We start from the raw sequence: 21,251 nt of genomic DNA, 5'->3' as shown, positions 1-21,251 counted from the left end.
CCACCAATGCTTTCAGATTGCCGACAGCCGCGGGTGAAGGCTCAGAGTGCCGACCAGCACCGCGTGCGGCCATCGGCACGGAAAACCATCGTCATAGAGACACCGGCTAACTACTCCATACCGGTAACATGCGCACTTCTGAACATGATTTTAATTTGTATTTATCAAAATAGGAGATATTACACATATTTAGACTAATTAAACTGTTTTTCAAGAGAAATGTAACTATTGAACTTTTTTAAAATTACTTTTTGTAGTTGTTCGTACGGACGAACATTTTGCGCGGATCATTTGATACTTATATCGATACAATTTGAAATGAAAGTCATAGGTTGTAAATGTTCTAGCTGTAAGAGACCACTCTCGCCTGACGCATTCCAGTGTTTTTCAAAATTAAACTTGCATCAGTTACGTTCCTATATTGCAGATATTTCAATCAACCAACATCAAGAATGCACCAAGGATGTACTACAGGTAAGTGGCGTCACTCTTCCCAACGATCATCAGCTATCATAGCTATCATCAGCTATCATCATCATCATCATCATCATCATCATCATCATCATCATCATCATCATCATCATCATCATCATCATCATCATCGTCGTCGTCGTCGTCGTCGTCGTCGGCGGCGTCGTCGTCGTCGTCGTCGGCGGCGTCGTCGTCGTCGTCGTCGTCATCATCATCATCATCATCATCATCATCATCATCATCATCATCATCATCATCATCGTCATCGTCATCATCATCATATCACAGCCATCATCATCATCGTTGTCATCGTTCTCGTCATCTTCATCATAATCATCATCAACAACATCATCGGCATTGTTATCGTTCTATTCCTTTACAAAAACAGGTAATGTCGACAAAATCAGGAATTTACATGCAATACGGATCCAAATTGTTCGAAACTTTGACAGTTATACATTGTTCTTCTTATTTACATGTCGGTTGTCTAATTTAAAGCCATCGGCTAGTCGTCTTAGAAATAAAATATAATTATCGAACCAACATCCGTGCTATAATATTTGATGAATCTTAAAAATAATGTGATGTGTATTTGAACGTTTACATAATACGCGAAAAATATGTGGTTAAAACCTTCTTATAACAGACCTCATAGATATAATTGGTGTTTTTGATTACGCGTACTTGCGAGTAGTTTCGACTGTTGTCGAAAAACTACATAGGATGTCAATAATGTCGCTTGGAATGTTGACTGTTATTGAACGTAGTCTTGTTTTGGATGCCACAGTCATACACTTACTAATTCTGTACATTTATGATGGTGAAATATGAATATTGCCATATACACCTATCGATCATCTGCGTGTTGTATCGACGATCGAGAAACCACTGGACAACTGATTGACTTTAAATATCTGTTTACTGGTGGCTCTGCCATAAAATTATGCACACCCTCTATTTGTTATTGCTACAACAGTGATTCATGAACATAATATAATAAACAAGTTATAACCTATATGTGCATATAAGGTAATTCTTAAGTAACCTTTATGAATATCGATGGCTAATTACTGTCCAATGGCTATACATATAGAGAATACTAGGTTAGTGTTGAATACAGAGAAGTTTATGTTGCGAGGCTTAGAACGCCGGAAGCGCGAGCCTTGGCGAGCGCTTTCGGTGTTCGAGCCGAGCAACATAAACTTCTCTGTATTCAACGCTAATCCTAGTATTCTATTTATCCCATTTGATTTTTCAACGTGACGTTTAACATAAATAGAGCTAATAACCTTAACAATAATTTTAATTCCGTCATTAAAGCGCTTAAAATCTAACAAATGTAACCATGCGTAGTGATATACATGTATTTGTTCTGGTACGCGAAATAGTCTTTAAAAAATTCACACACAAACTGTAAAACAAGTAAAAATATCACCATATGCCTACATTCAATTTTACGCAGTATGCGAATTTTAACAAATTACGACCGCGAAAAGAAGATTTTACTTTACTATAATTCATTGTATTTTCGAAAGAAAATGATCAAAATCCAATATGGCGGCCATTACTCCTGACAAAATGCTGTCGATGTCAACATACATGTACACCATCGACGACCTAGTTCTGGCTACCATTACTTTAAATGTCGCTTTTTATGATTTTTGACTGGCGCGACTTTGTACAGGTCTGTCAATACTAAATAAACTGTACGCTGAAGTTTCTTTAGCTATCGAAGACCTTGACAATTTTGACGAGTAAACAGACAATTGCAGCGACTGACACTTTATTTGACAAAATATACAGGGCAATACGTTTTCCGACTTCGGACGACGAATTTCAGGACGCGCAGAACGTGTTTTTTATATAATGTTATGGGTATGCCGTGTGTGATCCGATGCATCAATGGCGCCCATGTTAAAATCATTTCCCCGAGAACAGGCAACGACAAAAGTACAAACAAGAGTCAAAACATGTAAGAACTAGTATCTTACCTTTAATTATCCTTTAAAATCCATCTAATAATCCATTTAACTCAATAATTGACGATTTTGCATCTAGGGTCTTTAATAATTATTTTAGCATAGTTAAATAAAGACCCTTATGCCATTCTATCACTTTATTCAAATGAGTTTATGAACGCGATAAACTTTCTTCTTCGTCACACGCTACGTCATGTACTCTACATTACTGCTGTTCAAATGAACCGGAGCAGTTTATCTAATAATAGCCGTTGGTAAACTCGGTTGCATTTGCAGATTTCTGCATATAAACATAATTATGTTTAAACTTGCACAATGTTTTATTTATCTATGGTAAATGCCCTTATTGTACGAAAAAATAATCTAATATATAAATACACAAAGAATGGAAAACATTCAAGTACACAACAGATGAATGAGTAGAAAATACCCGTGTACAAATGGGACGTTCCCAATTCCAGTGTGGTGCTATTTTTACCATCTTATACTTTACACAGCTCTATGCCTAACGTTAATTAAATAGGAAAGCAAACATAGCAGATTATTCATGAACTGTGCGATATGTGTATGGCTTGTTGTACATTCTTAATATTTAAGTTACATGTCAAAAGTATATGCTTTGGTTATAAACAATGCACATTACACTAAATAATGTCATATGACTAGATTTAAAGGTTGAAGGTCGTATAATTTTGAAGCTCAAGTTTTGTCGACTTTGTTTCTTATGCAAAATCATTCAGTGGTAAAGTAAATATAAATAAAAAAATAACAAAACAAAAATCGTGTAATTTTATATTTTATTTCAACATTTCTTTTGGTGAATATGTCATATATATTTTTTTCTGCAAAATATGCACATTTTCTTTTCATGGGTGACCTTAAAATTCGATCAATGAACCAAACAATATCGACCTAATTTTAGCGCATATCGCATGACGTCATTTAAAAAGTAGTCCGTGCACGCGACAGGTATATTCCACAGTGTTGAATACAAGCAAGTATATTCCACAACGTGTTATACCGTCAATGTCGCGGTGAAAATGGGATAAAGTAAAATCAAAATCCAACTATAACCTTGACCTGGCAATTTTGTGTGAACAATTTAAATACGGAATAAATTAAAGTTTATAGGTTTGCAACCTCTAGTGAAGACTTTGTTTTACGCACGAATTAAGTATCGAACAGTTCATGGTCGACGATTGCTACCTGTATAAATAAATCTTACCCAGTGTACTAGCGGTTTCATGTTTAGTATTTTTGTCAAACTGAAACATCAAAATTGTTTGTGGGTTGACCGATCCACGTATTTTACATAAACACTCTGAAAAATTACCAACGCAAATTCAACATGTTTTGCACGCCTACGTTTCGACTGAAAAGTGTGTTTTAAACACGAAATGATATGCCAAAGAATATAGTATGATTTTCAGTTGTTTGAAAGTAGTAGTTATGTAAAAGGCGTAACGATGTAATTACCTGCGTCTATATTGTGCAATGATCACGTTAGCCGCTCGTTACAGGCCATGGAGCGGGGACAAGTTGCCGGTGTCTGAAAGGCCCGTCATCAAATTCGCACCTAAGTTCTACTGAAAAAGCTGCAGTTGGCGTCCCAATGGCATTCACATGGTATCAATGACCGACTTCATCGCGGAGACTCAGAAACCACAACCGACTCCCTCAGGCGAATGACTACCGCCGAGATGCCGTACATCCATCGCGAACATCTGTTTCTTCAGCGCCTAAGGCTGCATTATTTGAAGATCCTGAATGTGCCCCAGCTACATAATTTGCCAACTAGACTCACGAACGTTGGCACAATTTTTCAAATTATAGATTAGATTTCCAGCTACATGTATTTAGTTGCTACTGAAAGATTTTTAATTTGGATGTGGTTCCGCATTATTGAGGGAAACCTGTCCGGTATGGAGGCCACAAACCAAACTCACATGATTCCGGGAACGGAGATTGAATTCGTGTCGCCTAGTAGAGAAGCGCGTGCTCTAACCGTTATGCTGACCGGGCAGCCGCGCGGTCACAGGTCCCACCAGTGATGAATTGTATATTCTGGGGTTTTCTTTCAATTCAGAATTCGTGTGATAAGTACACGCGTGTTGTTTGTTACAAGCAAGCGTCTTCAATATAATGGATTGCGTTGTTTTATATGATTTTATTTAAATGTTCATGAAGAAACGCTGATGTTTGTATTTTGTTTAATTGTTAAAATGCTCGTGTTCATATATGTATTATTATCATTATTATTGCTATTATTATAATTATGTTTTATTATTATTGATAATTTATTATCATGATATTTCCATTTAAGAAGCAGACGACAGTGATTCACATACGAGTGTTAACCAGTCATTAATAGCACACAGGCAGACTTATTGTCGACCAATTGTTACACATTGATAATAAATACTGTATAAAATGTAAACACGTCTTAACGTATGATATTTGTAGTACAATACTATTTAATGCATTAACAAGAATTAATGCAATTCAATTCTAATAAGTCAGATTAAAACAATGTATGTGTTTGATTCTTCCATCGCAAATTGATATAATGCCGATAATAAATTGAACATGATTTGATGAGTTGTTTACCCTTTTCTTACAAGATTTTTACGACACAACAAATTGCGAATATTATCATTTAAGCAGTTTTTAAAAATCGAATATTTGTCAGCATTAATTAAATAACAACTACACAATGCCTTATTATCAATATCTAATGACAAATCACTGATTTCCCTGTAGTTAAAAACCAATCGATCATGCGAGAAAGTCATCAGCCAGTATATTAATTTTCCTATATGTGATATGTCTTCCTACATGCAGTGAGACAGTTACTGGTCAATTAATATTTCCACAAGACATTCAGTAGTACAGTGTTAACTATAAACTAATAAGCGAAGTTTACGCCTTAATTATTTCGCTAATTATTTCGCATATGTCGTGCTGATCAAGAGTGCCGTGACGATATCCGGTCAGCATATACAATTAGATTAAAACAATAATAATCGTTAATTAATTATTTATTATTTCAACAAGTGAAAACGTGTTCGATATATTTTGGATTTTTTTTCGCTTACTGGGACAAGAGGCACATTTTTAACCTGAAGGGGCGTCCATGGCTCCGGCGTTCTTTCTACTCATCACGCTGGGAACCGCGTTGGGGCGACCTACAGGTAACGCTTGCATGAAATTCGTGAGCCTTCTTTATTAAGCAAATTTTTCAAACAATATTAATTTCAGAGGGTTTTGACAAATACGAGGTATTATCTTAACTTAGCCGTAATGTTTAAACAATGTTAAGTATTTTTTTTTAATTGAAGGAGAAACTGAGAAAATTATTATCACAAAAATAAAGCTACGCGTAGCTTTTACTTAACATGTGAACCATGTTATTTGACTTTACTCGTACTCAAAATATTTATTTGGTAGTGGGTATCAGAACGAAATGCTTAATTGAATCACATAGGTTTCCATCGAGTACTTTTAATATACTATTTTCTTTTTAAAATGGGATACTTTTTAATGCGAATCCCGCTAAAATAAAGTGCCCGTACTTCCAAATTAAAGCGTCTTAACCTGATATGAGCAGCACTCTGTGAAAATGGGCTTAAAATGTGCGTAAAGTGTCGTCCCAGATGAGCCCGTTCGCCTGCACAGACTAATCGTGCACGACACATTCCGTTCTCATAGAATTTCTCGGTAAATATAATGTCTTTTCTTAGCGAAAATCAGGTCTTTGCGGAAAGTGTCTGCCCTGTCTACTCTGTGCGGACTTCAAAGGCTAATCTGGGTTGAAACTTTTAGCACATAAATTGTGTCGTGTTCTGAGAAAACTGGGCATAATGCATGTGCGTACAGTGTCGTCCCAGATTAGCCTGTGCAATCCGCACAGGCTAATCAGGGACGACACTTTCCGCTTTTATGACATTTTTCGTTTAAATGAAGTCTCTTCTTGGCAAAAATCCAATTTAGGCAGAAAGTGTCGTCCCTGATAAGCCTCTGCGGACTGCACAGGCTAATCTGGTATGACACTTTCCGCACATGCATTATGTCCAGTTTTCTCAGAACGCGACTTAATTATATATACCCCGTTTTCCAAGAGCGAGATTTAAAACAAATTTCAGTATGTTACGCCTTTACAGTAGCTTAAAGTGATTTCACTGTCATACACTGCTTTGTCGGACCGTATTTGGTACAAAAACGAATATGGTACATTTGTACCATATTCGGCCGAATATGGTACAAATGTACCATACTCGGACCGAAGATGGTACAATTTTCGACCGAATATGGTACAAACATTGTACCATATTCGGTTGGAATAAGTTTTTCTATGCTCGCCAAAACGTATTTGGTACATACCAAAAAAACTCATAAAAATGAAAATGGCCTACGTATATGGTACATAAATTATGTATTTCTTAATAAATGAAATAGTCTGCCGATGTGTAAACTTTTTTTCAAACTCAAATACATTGTATTAACCTAATATTGGAAGTGACAAAAGTATCATCATCATCATCATCATCATCATCATCATCATCATCATCATCGTCGTCGTCGTCGTCGTCGTAACTAGCAGTAACAGAAACAGCTAACCTAACCACACTTTACATGGATTTTGCTGGTTGTGTAACTGTTTCGCCGGCTAGCTCAGTCGGTTGCGCGTCAGATTGGCACGCAGGCGGCCTGGGTTCGATTCCCGGGCGAGCCAGATACTTTCGTGGAGATCATTAATAGCAATTTTCAAATTTTTAAAACTTTTTTTTTCGAAAGTGTATTTTCACCAAAATCCGATTTAAGAGATTTTGAGCTCTTTTAAATGAATATATCTCTCCAAAAATAAGGATGTTTGACTGGCTGCTTTAGACAGGTGTGACTGTATTCCTAAACATTACTTTGTAAAGTTGATTTGTCGTTCCGACGTCATATTGCTGAGAAGCCGACAAAGCTTTGAAGTTTCCGATTTTTTCTTTGATAACGTGCCGCTTTAAAAAGGCGGGAATTTTGCACACGAGTCTTACTCAGAAGTCAGTAACCATATTTGACTTGGCGGTCGGCAAGAAAAGTTGTGATTTTCGACTAGAAAGAATTGAAATCCAAACTTTCTTCAAACTTCAAAAGAATTCTTGACAGTAAGTACTGTACATAATTTTAATTTTCAGTTGTCTTAATATGCATTGATGTTTTAACATGCATTGATTTTTATGTTTTATGCCCCCCCCCCCCCCCCCCCCCCTCAGAGTGCATTTGCAGTTGTCCGTCCGTCTATCCAATTGTCCGTGGCATTCCTTCCGGGTGCGTAACTCCTAAACTGCTAAAATATTTAAGCTACAGTCATTTTTTCGAAAGTGTATTTTCCACCAAAATCAGATCGAGCTCCTGTAATCTGTAGATTTGAACATTTTAAATTTTATGGAGTTTATAGGTCTTTGACCTTCGAACCCTGCCTAGTCGTGACTTCTGGTGAGCGACCTAGGCCCCCAGGGCCCCTTCTTTATATCCCTTCCATCCACGTAGCATTGGTTTCTACAGACCGTTTGTCCGTTGACCGCCATAAGTTTGCCCGCTATTTTTCCCCTGAATTTGAATTCGGTTGGATTTCAATGAAACTTTACATGAAGTACTTGCTACTTTCATTGCGCATATTGCCCGGAAGTTCGGATTGTAAATTTTAGCGGAGCTATCAGACGAGTGATTTTAGCTCAGCTCATGTCGTGAGACATTCGTTTTCGACACGCGGTGTTCAATACAAGCTCTATTAACTAATGAAGTATAAATGTATAATAACTTATTATATTATTTCAGATGAAGGAAGCAATTAGGAGAAAAAGGAAGCAATTAGGGTGCTTGCCCAGGTCGAAGTACGACATTATTGTCAGATGTTTAAACGGATCGTTCGATGTCCCTGTGAAGAAACGGACACCTGAAGAGAATAATTGTTTGGCCATGATTAGAAAACGTAAGGACTTCGAGCTTGGTGACCGGGGTTCTTTATTGTGTGGCGGAAAGCAAGTCCTTGTGAAAGAAGATCTTCCTAGATTTGTTGAGAAGATGTTCATGGAAAACAAAGGATGTGGAGCAAGGGTTATTTACAACAAACTGAAAGTAAATTACACGGGGTTCTCGGAACAAGCTATCCTTGAAATACTGTACAATAGCAAGTATTACCATGAGAAGTATCCGAGATTTACAAACAAGCCAAAGCCAAAGACAATTACAGAAGAGGAACCAGGCAAAAGATGGCAGATTGACATAATTAACATGAAAAATCAAAGTGTTAGCTACAAGGGGTCCACATACAGTTATATTCTACAAGTCGTGGACGTTTATTCTAGGTACGTTATGCCAAAACCCCTGAAAACGAAGAGTTCGCGTGAAGTTGCAAAGGCATTAGAGGACGTGTTGATGGTTAACCTTGCCCCTGACATCATCCAATGTGACAACGGACTGGAATTTAAAGGCCCTAGTATGAAACTTTTGTTGAACAAGTACAACATCAAAATGATCAATAGTAGGCCGTATCATCCTCAATCACAGGGCAAGTGTGAAAGGTCAAACAGTGTTATAAAGGCCAAGATTCTATTTGCAACAAAAAGTAAACGTGGATTTAACTGGGTCGAAGGGCTTCAAGATTTAGCCTATGCCATAAACACAAGTTTCAAACGAGTTCTTGGGGGTCTCACGCCCTTTGAAGCCTACTACGGAAGAAGTCATGTTTTTACCAAAGAACGTCATAGTTCTCGTGAAATAAAGAAAACCATACGGCGAGCAAATAAAAAGGCTTACAGGTCGCTGTTGAAAAACGCAACTTCCCCAAGCAAGTACAAAGTAGGAGAGACAGTATTAATTCGCTATCCCTTTCGAAAATCCAGGGTGCCAACCAAAAGATATGTTATCGAACGCAAGGTAGAAAAAGTAAAACGAAATGGTGTTTATATCGTGTCATTTCAAGTACCGAACAAACCCGAACTTGGATTCGTAAGCAAATCGGTTGGGGTCGAAAACATGACTAGCCTAACTGTTGCGTTAGAGAAACAACGAAAAATTAAAAAACATTCATTAAAACAGAACCGCTCAGAGAAACAAAATCACAGAACTAAGTACTATCATGTTTTAACACACCATGAAAATCTGCAGTTGTTGGATGGGGTGAATATTGCCATGGACCCAAATCCGGATGGAAATTGTCAATTTGCTGCTATATCGCATCAACTTGGTAAAATTGGTATATACAAAGACGTAGATGCTTTACGTAAGGAAGCAGTCCATCACATTGTAGAAAACAGATATTTCTATGAAACTTTTGTCTATGATGAAACATTTGATGAATACGTTAAGAATATGTCTAAGAATGGGACATACGGCGACAACCTCACGCTCATTGCACTTATGAGAGAATATAATTTGCAGTGCCTGGTAGTTTCTACCCGAGGACTAGAACACTCATCAATTGTGTCAGCAGATGGAAAGTTCGATGGTGATGTTGGAACAATTGCATTGGGGTATTTCCCAGAAGGATTTGGCATGCATTACGTTAGTATCCGTATCAATCAACGCGTGTACAAGGACATAATATCACGCTTAGAACAGTCGTATGACAACGGTGACTCTGGCGACAGCGCTGCGTCTGGCGACAACGCTGCGTCAGGCGACAACGCTGCGTCTGGCGACAACGGTGACTCTGGCGACAACGGTGACTCCGGCGACACCGCTGCGTCTGGCGACAACACTGCATCTGGCGACAACGCTGCGTCTGGCGACAACGGTGACTCTTGCGACAACGGTGACTCCGGCGACAACGGTGACTCCAGCGACAACGGTGACTCCGGCGACAACGGTGACTCCGGCGACAACGCTGCGTCTGGCGACAACGGTGACTCCGGCGACAACGCTGCGTCTGGCGACAACACTGCATCTGGCGACAACGCTGCGTCTGGCGACAACGGTGACTCTTGCGACAACGGTGACTCCGGCGACAACGGTGACTCCAGCGACAACGGTGACTCCGGCGACAACGGTGACTCCGGCGACAACGCTGCGTCTGGCGACAACGGTGACTCCGGCGACAACGGTGACTCTGGCGACAACGGTGACGTCTCTGTGTGTTCAGCCCTGAAAGAGCTTCAAGATATGATAAACAATAGGAGGGCACAGAAGCGAACGACTTTTCCATTTCTGATGTTACCACTTCACATTCAAGTTGAAATTTTTAAGTTCTGCATACAATCAAACCCGTCAATCCAGTTTGTGTTGGCGAAGGTCGGCAAACCCTTTAGAGATTTAATAAGGTCAATGAGTTTGCAAACACCTAGAATTTACATTCGGCCGGATATTGGACTAGATACTAGTAACAGAAATCCTGTTAGCGTTCGTTTCCTATTAACAAGAGCGGGCAGAAACAGCGGTCTTATTTCGGCAATAAAAGAAATCATCAAGGGGCCAAAATGGGCAAACGCATGGCTGCGTTTGCGTGTTAGTGGAATCGGTTGGTATGATATCATAGATGTCATGTACAGACATTACAGGTGAAATATACATGTATATCGGTGTTTGGAAACCTGTTATGTTATTTTTGTGATTGATGATTATGTTCTTCTACCGGAAATTTGTTGTCATTTGCTCATTTACTGGTAACTTTTTACGAAGCACATTTGGGATATTTTGGCTGCTACTAAAATGAATGTATATATGTATGTTATGTCTTGTCAAAATGCTACAGTTGGATTAAAATTTAAATGCTGTTCTATGTTCTTCAATATTACTTTGAAAAATCCTGTCAGTATACCAATAAATGAAAAAAGTACAAGTTTGTTGAATCTCTTGAATGAAACAAATTATAAAATACAAAATGTAAAATGAATATGTGATGATGATGATGACAAAACATTTGTGATGATGATGATGGTAAAAAATTGTGATGATGATGGTGGTGGTGATGATGATGACAGTGGTTATGATGATTGGGGTTTGATGATTGTGGTGATGATGATGATGATGATGATAATGATGATGATGATGATGATAACAAACGTTTTGGGATGATGATGACAGCGATGTTTATCGGACGATGATGATGGTTATAATGATGATGATAAGTTTTTAGATGATGATGACGGCGATGTTTATCGGCCGACGATGATGATAATGATGATGATGATAACAAAATATTTGTGATGATGATGATGGCGATGTTTATTGGCCGATGATGATGATGATATTCTCATCGTCGTCATCATCATCACAACATCCTCATTATCGACCGAAAACATCGCTGTCATTATCATCACAAAAAAACTTTTGTGATCACCATTACGATCATGATAATGGATATGATGATGTTGGTTTTGATGGTGATGATGATGGTGGTGTTGGTAAAGATAACAACGATGATGATCATTGGGGTGTTGATAATTGATGTGATGATGATGATGATGATGATGATGATGATGATGATGATGATGATGATGATGATGATGATGATGATGATGAGATAACGATGATGATGATGATGATGATGAGATAACGATGATGATGATGATTACGATGATGAGTGTGTATCATATTCGGAACGAATGTGGTACATTTTTCATCCGAATATGGTACAAGTTTGTACCATATTCGGTCAGGCATTTTACCCCAAAACTGCAGATACGTATATGGTACAATTAGACAGTTGTACCATATTCGGCCGAATATGGTACAAACTTGTACCATATTCGTTTTTGTACCAAATACGGTCCGACACTGCTTTAACATTACCACCTTAAAACACCTTGTACCTAACTTGTACTGAATGATTTAATCGTCCTTTCAAATGTCGTCTGTATTTTTAATTTCTTGAAGTCTCGAGTTCAAAATAACAAGAAGAGAATGTCAGAACGACATTTTACAAGCTGGATTTATGTTATAACAATTATCATAAGGCAAACTACAATGTTATATTTTCATTTCTTACCTTAAAGAGACATTTTTGAAAAAAAATGCAGCTGGAGATGAAATTTCAAACATAGCAATCAAATGTAAAATCTGAAAAAATATATGGAAATGAACTTGCTTGTCTGCCATGTTGTGTTTGTTCTTAACGTACAATCCTGTCATGTTTTCTATGTATAATAGTATACAAAAGTAACAACAATTTTTATTTCGAATATTAACATATTTCCGGCACATGTTTTACTTTATACTTATCATGTAAATTCTAAACTTACATATATGAAAAAAAAACACGTTCAGAAGCATAGATTATGACAGCCAAAATTGACGACACAGTCGCTTTAAAATGCAAGCATAAACAACAGTATGGTAATAATTGCGCGATTCTCACGAAAATAAACTGTATTACATTCAGAGCACGCATCCGACTGCTTCTATCATTGAGATTAAAGTGAAACATTTTGATTGGTTGTAAAATAATAAATCGCCGATAAACAGTTCAGAAATATTTATAAATGGTTTCCGTGTGTATACAAATCATATTGGGCCAAATATACCGAAGAATCAAACCATGATGCATCTGATGGTTCAGGTATCGCTTACTAACACCCACACGCATCGCGCTGTACTGCCATATAGGATCACGTCATTTGACATTGGACCGTGCTCAGTGAAAAGAGGATTTAATGCATGTGCGTAAAGTGTCATCCCAGATTAGCCTGTGCAATCCGCACAGGCTAATCAGGGACGACACTTTCTGCTTTTATGACATTTTTCGTTTAAATGAAGTCTCTTCTTGGCAAAAATCCAATTTAGGCGTAAAGTGTCGTCCCTGATTAGCCTGTGCAGACTGCATAGGCTCATCTGGGACGACACATTACACAAATGCGTTAAACCGTTTTTTTCACAGAGCACGGCTCAACTGAGCTACGTTCTGGGAAAAATGCATGGCTTAATGCATGTGCGTCAAATGTCGTCCCAGATTAACAAGGTGCTATGCAAACCGCACAGGCTTATCAGGGATGACACTTTCCACATTGACTAGAATTTCGTTTAGAAGAGACTTCCTGTAAATAAAAGAGCGGAAAGTTTCGTCCCTGATAAGCCTGTACTTACTGCACATACTAATCTGGGACGCACATTTTTTTAACATGAATGACTCTCAGACTTCTCTCATGCCTCCCAAGAACATCCTCTAATTTCTAGCAGTTGAATTGCAAACATTATTATGATTTATTGAAAGAGATATAAATATGAATGATTACATGTTGAGGTGTTGGTGATCACATAAATTGGATATTATGGAGAATAACACTAGTAACGAGTTTAACGAACAATCCTCATCGCATATCATACGAATATTATTTGTGAACTAAAGGTTATATCTGCACTTGTATTTTTGCAGCTGACCCGAAGTACATCAGTCAGTTCGACCTTGCGGCCCTCTGGGGCTCCACCCCTCAGAAGAAGGTCAGTCTCACCTCCCTAGCCACAGAGAAGGACGACGGTAGGTGACCTTTAGGTGATGGTATAAATTTACCATCATAACAAAGAAAGTTTTAAATCAGAAATTTCGCCAATTTGAAAACTGGACTTAAAGCATGTGCGTTAAGTGTCGTTCCAGATAAGCATGTGAAATGCGCACATCCTAATCCGGAACGACACTTCCCGACTTTACTGTTTTTCACTAATAGGACACCGCCCCTTAAACGGAAAATACCATACAATAAAATAAAACCCGTATAAAGGCATTGAGGCCAGTTTTCTAAGAGAATCAGTAAAGTGATAACTTAAAGATTAGTCGAATCAGTATGTTGATTTTATTTTTGAACAAGTTCGAATCGCCATTAATATTGGCTAATTGATGAAGGTAAATCAGTCTATTAAAATATTTTAACCGAAATTTGAAGAAAGAAACTTCAAATTCGGAATTTACATTATGTTTTTTTGTCTTAATTCAATCGCCTTCTCGTGACAGATTTGAATCGATTTAAACTTAAATGTCAAGATGTTTAGCAAACCTTTTTATAATAGAAGCAATGCACTTAAAAAAATATTGCGATCAATATCCACTGACGAACGAACAGTGTAGATACCGGATGTATGTCTACTGTTTCACGTGTTTTAGAGAACCTTCACGCTGAGTGTCATCTAGTTCCGCACGTGCGTCATGCGCGACAACTGAACAACCTGTTCGGGTTCATACAGCTCCGACAAGTGGTGGGTACATGTGAGTCGCTTTCTGAGAAAACTGGGCATATTGCATGTGCGTAAAGTGTCTTCCCAGATAAGCCTGTGCAGTCCGCACAACCTTATCAGGGTCGACACTTTCCCTTTTATGACATTTTTCGTTTAAATGAAGTCTCTTCTTAGCAATAATCCAATTTAGGCGGAAAGTGTCGTCCCTGATTAGCCTGTGCGGACTGCACAGGCTAATCTGGGACGACACTTTACGCACATGCATTCAGACCACTTTTCTCAGAACGCGACTCATGTTTATCTTACATGATGCCATCACTTCTTGTTAAGATTAGCATTAAGGGACTTAAGATATACAGAGTTCGCGATTATAATCGGAGCATCATTCAACCAGATAATTTGAATAATATCAAACGTATCCGCATGTTTTTAACAAATACAAGTTCATTTACAGTATAAACATAAATTAACAAAAACAACAGGTAGAAATTAAGCAAATCGTGATAGTATCATTAAGTTCAAATTATCAATGTTTAAACATCTCTGTCAACGAGTAATTCTATGATCTATTAGAAAACGTCCTTCTCAATTTTATCAAGTGTAAAGAATTACAACTTGTTTGAGTATCGTAAGAGGTATTTATCAATTGTGAAATGTTGTCAAATAACAATGGGTGCTTTTTGGATTGGTGCATGTAAATGCGATTCGATAAATAGTGTTCAAACATAATGGTTCATAATTATCTCCGGTTGTCACTCGTTAGGTCAAGGACGGCATACCAGGCCCGCTGCGATTGTCCGTGCGTATCGACGGCATGCCGAATGGCCTAACGTCTGGCGTCTATTTCCGTCTCGAGGTTCACAAATACGGTGACGTCACCAAGGGTTGCCGCACCCTCGGACCCATATTTCAGACCCAAACGTAAGCAAAAGTTATTTGTCGTTTTCAAGACAACGTGCGCTGGAACAAGACTGCTTATTAAATGAGTTTCTGAAACTGGGGCTTAATTCATGTGCGTGAAGTGTCATCTAAAGTTAGCCCGTGCATTCCGCACATGCTTATCAGCAAAGATTGTTTTTCCTGCTTTATAAAGTACCCGTTAAAAGGTTCTCTTCCAATTGAGGAACAACTACAAAATTACCAATTGCCATCTGAACAATTCCCAAATGGAAGGAAATATTTGTCAATTTCGTACCAAAAGTGCATTATATGCAAGTGAACACATCAAATGAGCACAGAAACTGAAACTTTCAAGCCAAAATGAATGTAAATGAATGTTTGAATTGGTTTGTGCAATTTATACACAACAATTGTAAAGACCTTTAATTCCCAATCTGCAGATTTCATGAAGCGAATTTTCCCAAATTCACTCGAGGAGGGGGGGAGGGGGGTTCCAGCTAATTTTTCCAAATGGTACTGTACCAGTACTTTTCTCAATTGGGCAAAAACAATCGCTGATCAAGAACGACACTGTAAGCTCTTATGTTGTTGTTGTTGTTTTGTTTAAGGAAGCCTCATCTTAGCTTCTAAGTGAAAATCCAGTCTAGGCGGAAAGTGTCGTCCCAAACTAGCCGAAGCGGGCGAAAAGTGTCGTCCCAAACTAGCGGAAGCGGACTATTAAGGCTAATCTGGGACGACGCTTAAAGCAAACTAAGCCCTGTTTGCCAGAGTGCGGCTCATTTATTTCATGCTTAGTAATGAAATGTAGACAATTATCGAAGAATACTTCACAATAATTCACTAGCTTGACTCGGGACTACTTCTTGAAAATTAGATTTGATTTCACGTTAATGTGCTGTCATCTTTCACCTTAGTACATAATTATTTGATGTTTCGATATATACTGGTATATATTTAATCGTATAGATAGCGCTTAACGTGTTAAATGTATCTAAGAATAAATATAAAAAATATAACATTTTATATTTAACAAAATACCTTACCTTCACATTGCTTTTGCCTCCTTGGTCAAATCGAGCGGAGGTGATTATCCGACACTGTCTCGAGTGTATTAATTGAATCCTGCAGAGATATGCGGCTCCGAGCTGGTCATATTGGTCAACGATTTATCAATACGATTGATCTTTGTATTGGTACAAGCGTTAGTTTAAAATCCGGTACAAGCGTTAGTTTAAAATCCGGTACAAGCGTTAGTTTAAAATCCGTCACAAGCGTTAGTTTAAAATCCGTCACAAGCGTTAGTTTAAAATCCGGTACAAGCGTTAGTTTAAAATCCGTCACAAGCGTTAGTTTAAAATCCGTCACAAGCGTTAGTTTAAAATCCGGTACAAGCGTTAGTTTAAAATCCGTCACAAGCGTTAGTTTAAAATCCGTCACAAGCGTTAGTTTAAAATCCGGTACAAGCGTTAGTTTAAAATCCGTCACAAGCGTTAGTTTAAAATCCGGTACAAGCGTTAGTTTAAAATCCGTCACAAGCGTTAGTTTAAAATCCGTCACAAGCGTTAGTTTAAAATCCGAATAATTTCATCGGAATCCAGCATCGCGTTTTTCAAGCTACCTTTCCAATTCGATTACTTTTACATTTAGGCACAACCAGAGAAGTAAACACTTACTCAATATCATTATTCCTGTTAAAAACACTCTGTAATCGTACATATGCGACTGGTTTACATTTTAAGGAGCATATTTCATAATATCTATCTCGTCAGTTGTCTGCGTTTTCATATTGTGAACGTGACCCTCTGTTGTCAACACTTTGTCTAAGGCTATACCGCACTGTTAAGGGTAATTTATGAATTGTTTCTGCTCGGATCAAGACGGCTCGAACAAATGAAGGCCCTACTATTTTTTCTAATTTCGGGGCTATATTATAACGCACCAATAAGAAAAAATAGTACAGGTATTAAACGTCAAAAAATAGCTAATACGAATATTTTAACCAAGAGCATGAAATAAATAACAAAACAAATATCATATGTAGATCTCAATAACGCGGATATGCCAAAACGACAAGTACCGGCATTTTGTCCTTTCGGCTGTTATATGTATCGTTTTATCATTCTTTTGTCGGGTAAGCACCCTTCAAACTCACCCGCACACCAGAACAATATGGCAAACAGCAGCCTCCATTTTTTTCCTGTAACAACATGTTTCAAATAAATATTTGCCAACACAATCTTTATCAGCGCTCAAAAATATATGAGCCGTGCTCTGTAAAAAGGGGGTAAAATTAATGTGCGTAAAGTGTCGTCCCAGATTAGCCTGAGCAGTCCGCACAGGCTAATCAGGGACGACACTTGCCGCCTGATTTTTATCTAAGAAGAGACTTTATTGAAGCGAACAATATCATACAAGCGGAAAGTATCGTCCCTGATTAGCCTGGGCGGACTGCACAGACTAATCAGGGACGACACTTTACGCACATGGATTTAATCCCCTTTTCAAAGAGCGAGACTAATATATATATGGCTTGTTGCCTATAATTGACATTATTACAAGGGAATGTTACATTTCCAGAACGAGCGGCCAACTCGGCGACTTCGTGGGGACACCGCTAGGGGAGGTCAATCTGGACATCCACGACGCCGCGTCCACGCTGGCCGGAGGCAACTCCATATACGGGCGCTCCATTGTGGTACGCTGGCGCTAATATCCGCAATGAACGCGAAATAGTCTGGCCTCATATTTGACATTATATTATTGCGCCTAGCTCTGCGAAAACGACTGTTAATGCATTTGGCTTCCTCACAGGCTAATCAGAGACGATACTTTCCGCCTTGGATGGATTTCTGTTAAGAGACTTCCTTTCAACAACAAAATACATTGAGGCGGAAATTGTCGCCCTTGATAAGCCTGTGCGGAGTGCATAGGCTAATCTTGGAAGACACTTCAAGCAAATGCATTAAACCCCCTTTCTCCAGAGCGAGACTCAATTAAAGTATTCACGTAACATATTTTAGTGTAAACACAATGAAGTATAAATTGTATAACGCCACATATGCACGTTAACCCATTTATGCCTAACGTCTAGAAAAAAAGGCATTGGCAACACCGTTTGCTGCGCTGTTTGCTGTAAGAAATATTCTAAATATAGAAATAAATATACTAGGCATCCCTAATTTTGGAAATAAATTGATCAAATTTAGAAGGATGGGAGAGTCCACAAGGCATAAATGGGTTAAAAATTAATGCGATACACACCAACGCATACACGGTACAACAATTATACGGCTAAAAGACACCGTATATGAATGTCTATACGTGCGTTGGCCTCAGCTGCTTTAGTTATCACAAAGACAATTATATGTCACCGGCTTCAAATTATCATAAGCTATTTTTTCCACATTCTGAGAAGCATTAAAAAATTAACATATACAAATCTTGCTGAATATGGGCTGCTTATATATATATATATTTAGGGCTTTTGCTTGTCATGGTTTGCGCTAATTTGATTTTTAAATATATTTAAATACCTTACAAGCAACTATTTGCGTTTAATTCATAATTAGTAATGATAAAGCTCAATTTTATGAAACAAACCAAATTAAACTATATAATTACAGCGAATTGTAAGGTCTGGATGTTATACATTGTCACAAAAATATAAAAACATATCGGAATATTTAATTAAAACCCTGAACAATTGTTTAAGTGACTTTATGTAAAACCTATGTAAAGAGATCCACAGCTCTTCATTGGGCGTTAAAAATATTTATTATCTATATTTTTTTAATAAAACACATTCATACAAATGCCTAAAAAGAGCGTAAAGCAAGAATTCGCTGCAATGTTTTGATTGATCATAAATATTCAACAGTATTGAACACAAACATAGTTCAGAGTATATCTCCGTGCATAACAGCCACTCAGTTTTTTAATAAAATTAGCAAAACGTTTAGTATAAAAACATATCGAAATGACTTTGTTGAAGTGTGATATTATGAGGTTAATAAATAATCCCACGACAATACTTCATACGAGTTAGTACTAGATGGTTATTATGTTATACAACACTTCAACACTTCAACATATCTAAACGCACGACGATCGTATAAAAATGTCGGTCGTTTTCGTGCATTGCTTTCATGAATATCTTTATATCGCATTTCTTGTCTGTCTTTGGTCTATATATTTTGGTTTGCTGACGTCGGGTTCTCCGCAATCTGTAATCAATTACGTGTTTTTAAACGATTTTTAAAAATCTTAACCAGCCGCTTAAATCCGCATTTAGATCTATCCGAAATAAAGTTTAATGCACATTCTTTTTAAATTTAAAAGACACGCTTTACACGAAATTGTCATAAACTCATGTGCCAAATGTAAACTTTATTCGAAAACGTAAATATACCATGGGATATTTAAAAGTAACCCTCATTTATTGAAGCATTACTTCTGACACTATATTCCCTGTCAGCATCCTCTTATAACTAAGGACTGATTTCCATAGACAGAGCCGAACTAGCATTTTTTAGCCCTCAAGTAACGTGACAGTAAACTGCCTTTCGATTGACCTTCTGTGCACTTTATATCAACGTATTCTTTCCATGATAAAAATCTTAACACAATTATTAATAATATCTCAAGACCCACATACATCGACATAGAGGCTTAATTAATGTAAGAAAACAAGGTGTCTTATAGATAACACAGTCTGAGAAAAAAACACATTTTTTTACATTTATCTAAAAGAACGATTGTGTTTTGTAGATAAAGCAACACAATTTTAAGGCGACGATTTGCTATGTTATTTCACGAAATACAGGCACATTTCTTACAACAGATCTATCAATAATTCATTGATAGATATTTTTTCAAACGACAACACTTACTTTTTAAAGAGGCCTTTTCACAGGTTTCGGCATGTATTGAAGTTTTTTATTAAACATTTTGAATTGATAAATTTGTATGTAAACATGGGAACTTAAAAGCTTCAGTTAAAACACTAGAACAAAATTAAAGAAATAAAAAAGTAATATTCAACTGGACTCGATCCACTGAGCTTTTGAATTATACATATGTATAAGCAATCATTATCTACGTCACAAAATAAGACGATAACAACAGAACTCTCCTAATTTTTCGTTTCGCGTGTGTTACGTTTGATTATTTTAAGGTTTTTAAATCGCCAAAAGATATTTTAGAGCATGATAAATATTCAGTATCACTAATTCTTCGCAAATATCATTAATACAACGAAAATTTGCAAATCTGAAACTTTTTTTCTCAAATTTGTCAATTTACCATAACGTGAGGTCACTTTGATGCAGACGTAGTAACTCTCATGTATTATCAACATGATCTTCAGGACACGAGCGACCTTTGTTTTCTTTGTTAATGCGTTTCCTCATTTGTTATTAATTCAACAGTTATGCGCCTTGTGTATTTAATATTGCTTAGATGTGGTTTTAATGAGCTATTTAGCATTTCACATTTGACAAATTGTTTATCATAACCTAAATCAATCAGCTGAAATAACAATTGTAGTAATTGGGCCGTCTGTCAGCCGCCATTACTGACTGGCGAAATATCTCCACTGTTATTTATGCAAATAAAATCAACGTTTTATCAGTTTAGCATTGAATATACTCAAATTAATAACAGAGTTATTCATGCATAAAAAAATGTTATTGTCCTTTAAAATTGTTCAAAAACATTCCAGTGTTAGATTCAGATCTCTTTGCATTGATT

General features: G+C 37.4%; 2 protein-coding genes across 18 annotated transcripts in view; one reads left to right on the top strand and one right to left on the bottom strand.

Moving 5' to 3' along the window:
- LOC127860886 (uncharacterized) overlaps positions 1-21,251 on the top strand; it is a 201,516-nt gene that overhangs the window by 19,248 nt on the left and 161,017 nt on the right. For 2 of the 17 annotated variants that reach the window (XM_052399308.1, XM_052399244.1), the window contains 3 exons: positions 17-123; positions 428-474; positions 3,971-4,887. The exons of 14 other annotated variants lie outside the window; for them this stretch is intronic. In XM_052399308.1, the coding sequence (XP_052255268.1) occupies positions 17-123; positions 428-474; positions 3,971-4,040 (224 nt within the window). In that variant the 3' untranslated portion in view covers positions 4,041-4,887. Of the gene's footprint in view, positions 1-16; positions 124-427; positions 475-3,970; positions 4,888-21,251 lie in introns of those variants that run through there. One more of the 17 variants, XM_052399267.1, reaches the window with a different exon arrangement.
- Positions 1-21,251, bottom strand: part of LOC127861008 (hemoglobin-3-like) — a 370,059-nt gene that overhangs the window by 234,853 nt on the left and 113,955 nt on the right. The gene's annotated exons all lie outside the window — the stretch shown is intronic.

Source organism: Dreissena polymorpha, chromosome 1 (assembly GCF_020536995.1).
Source record: "Dreissena polymorpha isolate Duluth1 chromosome 1, UMN_Dpol_1.0, whole genome shotgun sequence".
Taxonomy (NCBI): Eukaryota; Metazoa; Mollusca; class Bivalvia; order Myida; family Dreissenidae; genus Dreissena; species Dreissena polymorpha.
The sequence above is the reverse complement of the archived record's forward strand: the minus strand, read 5'-3'. Positions and strand labels throughout refer to the sequence as shown.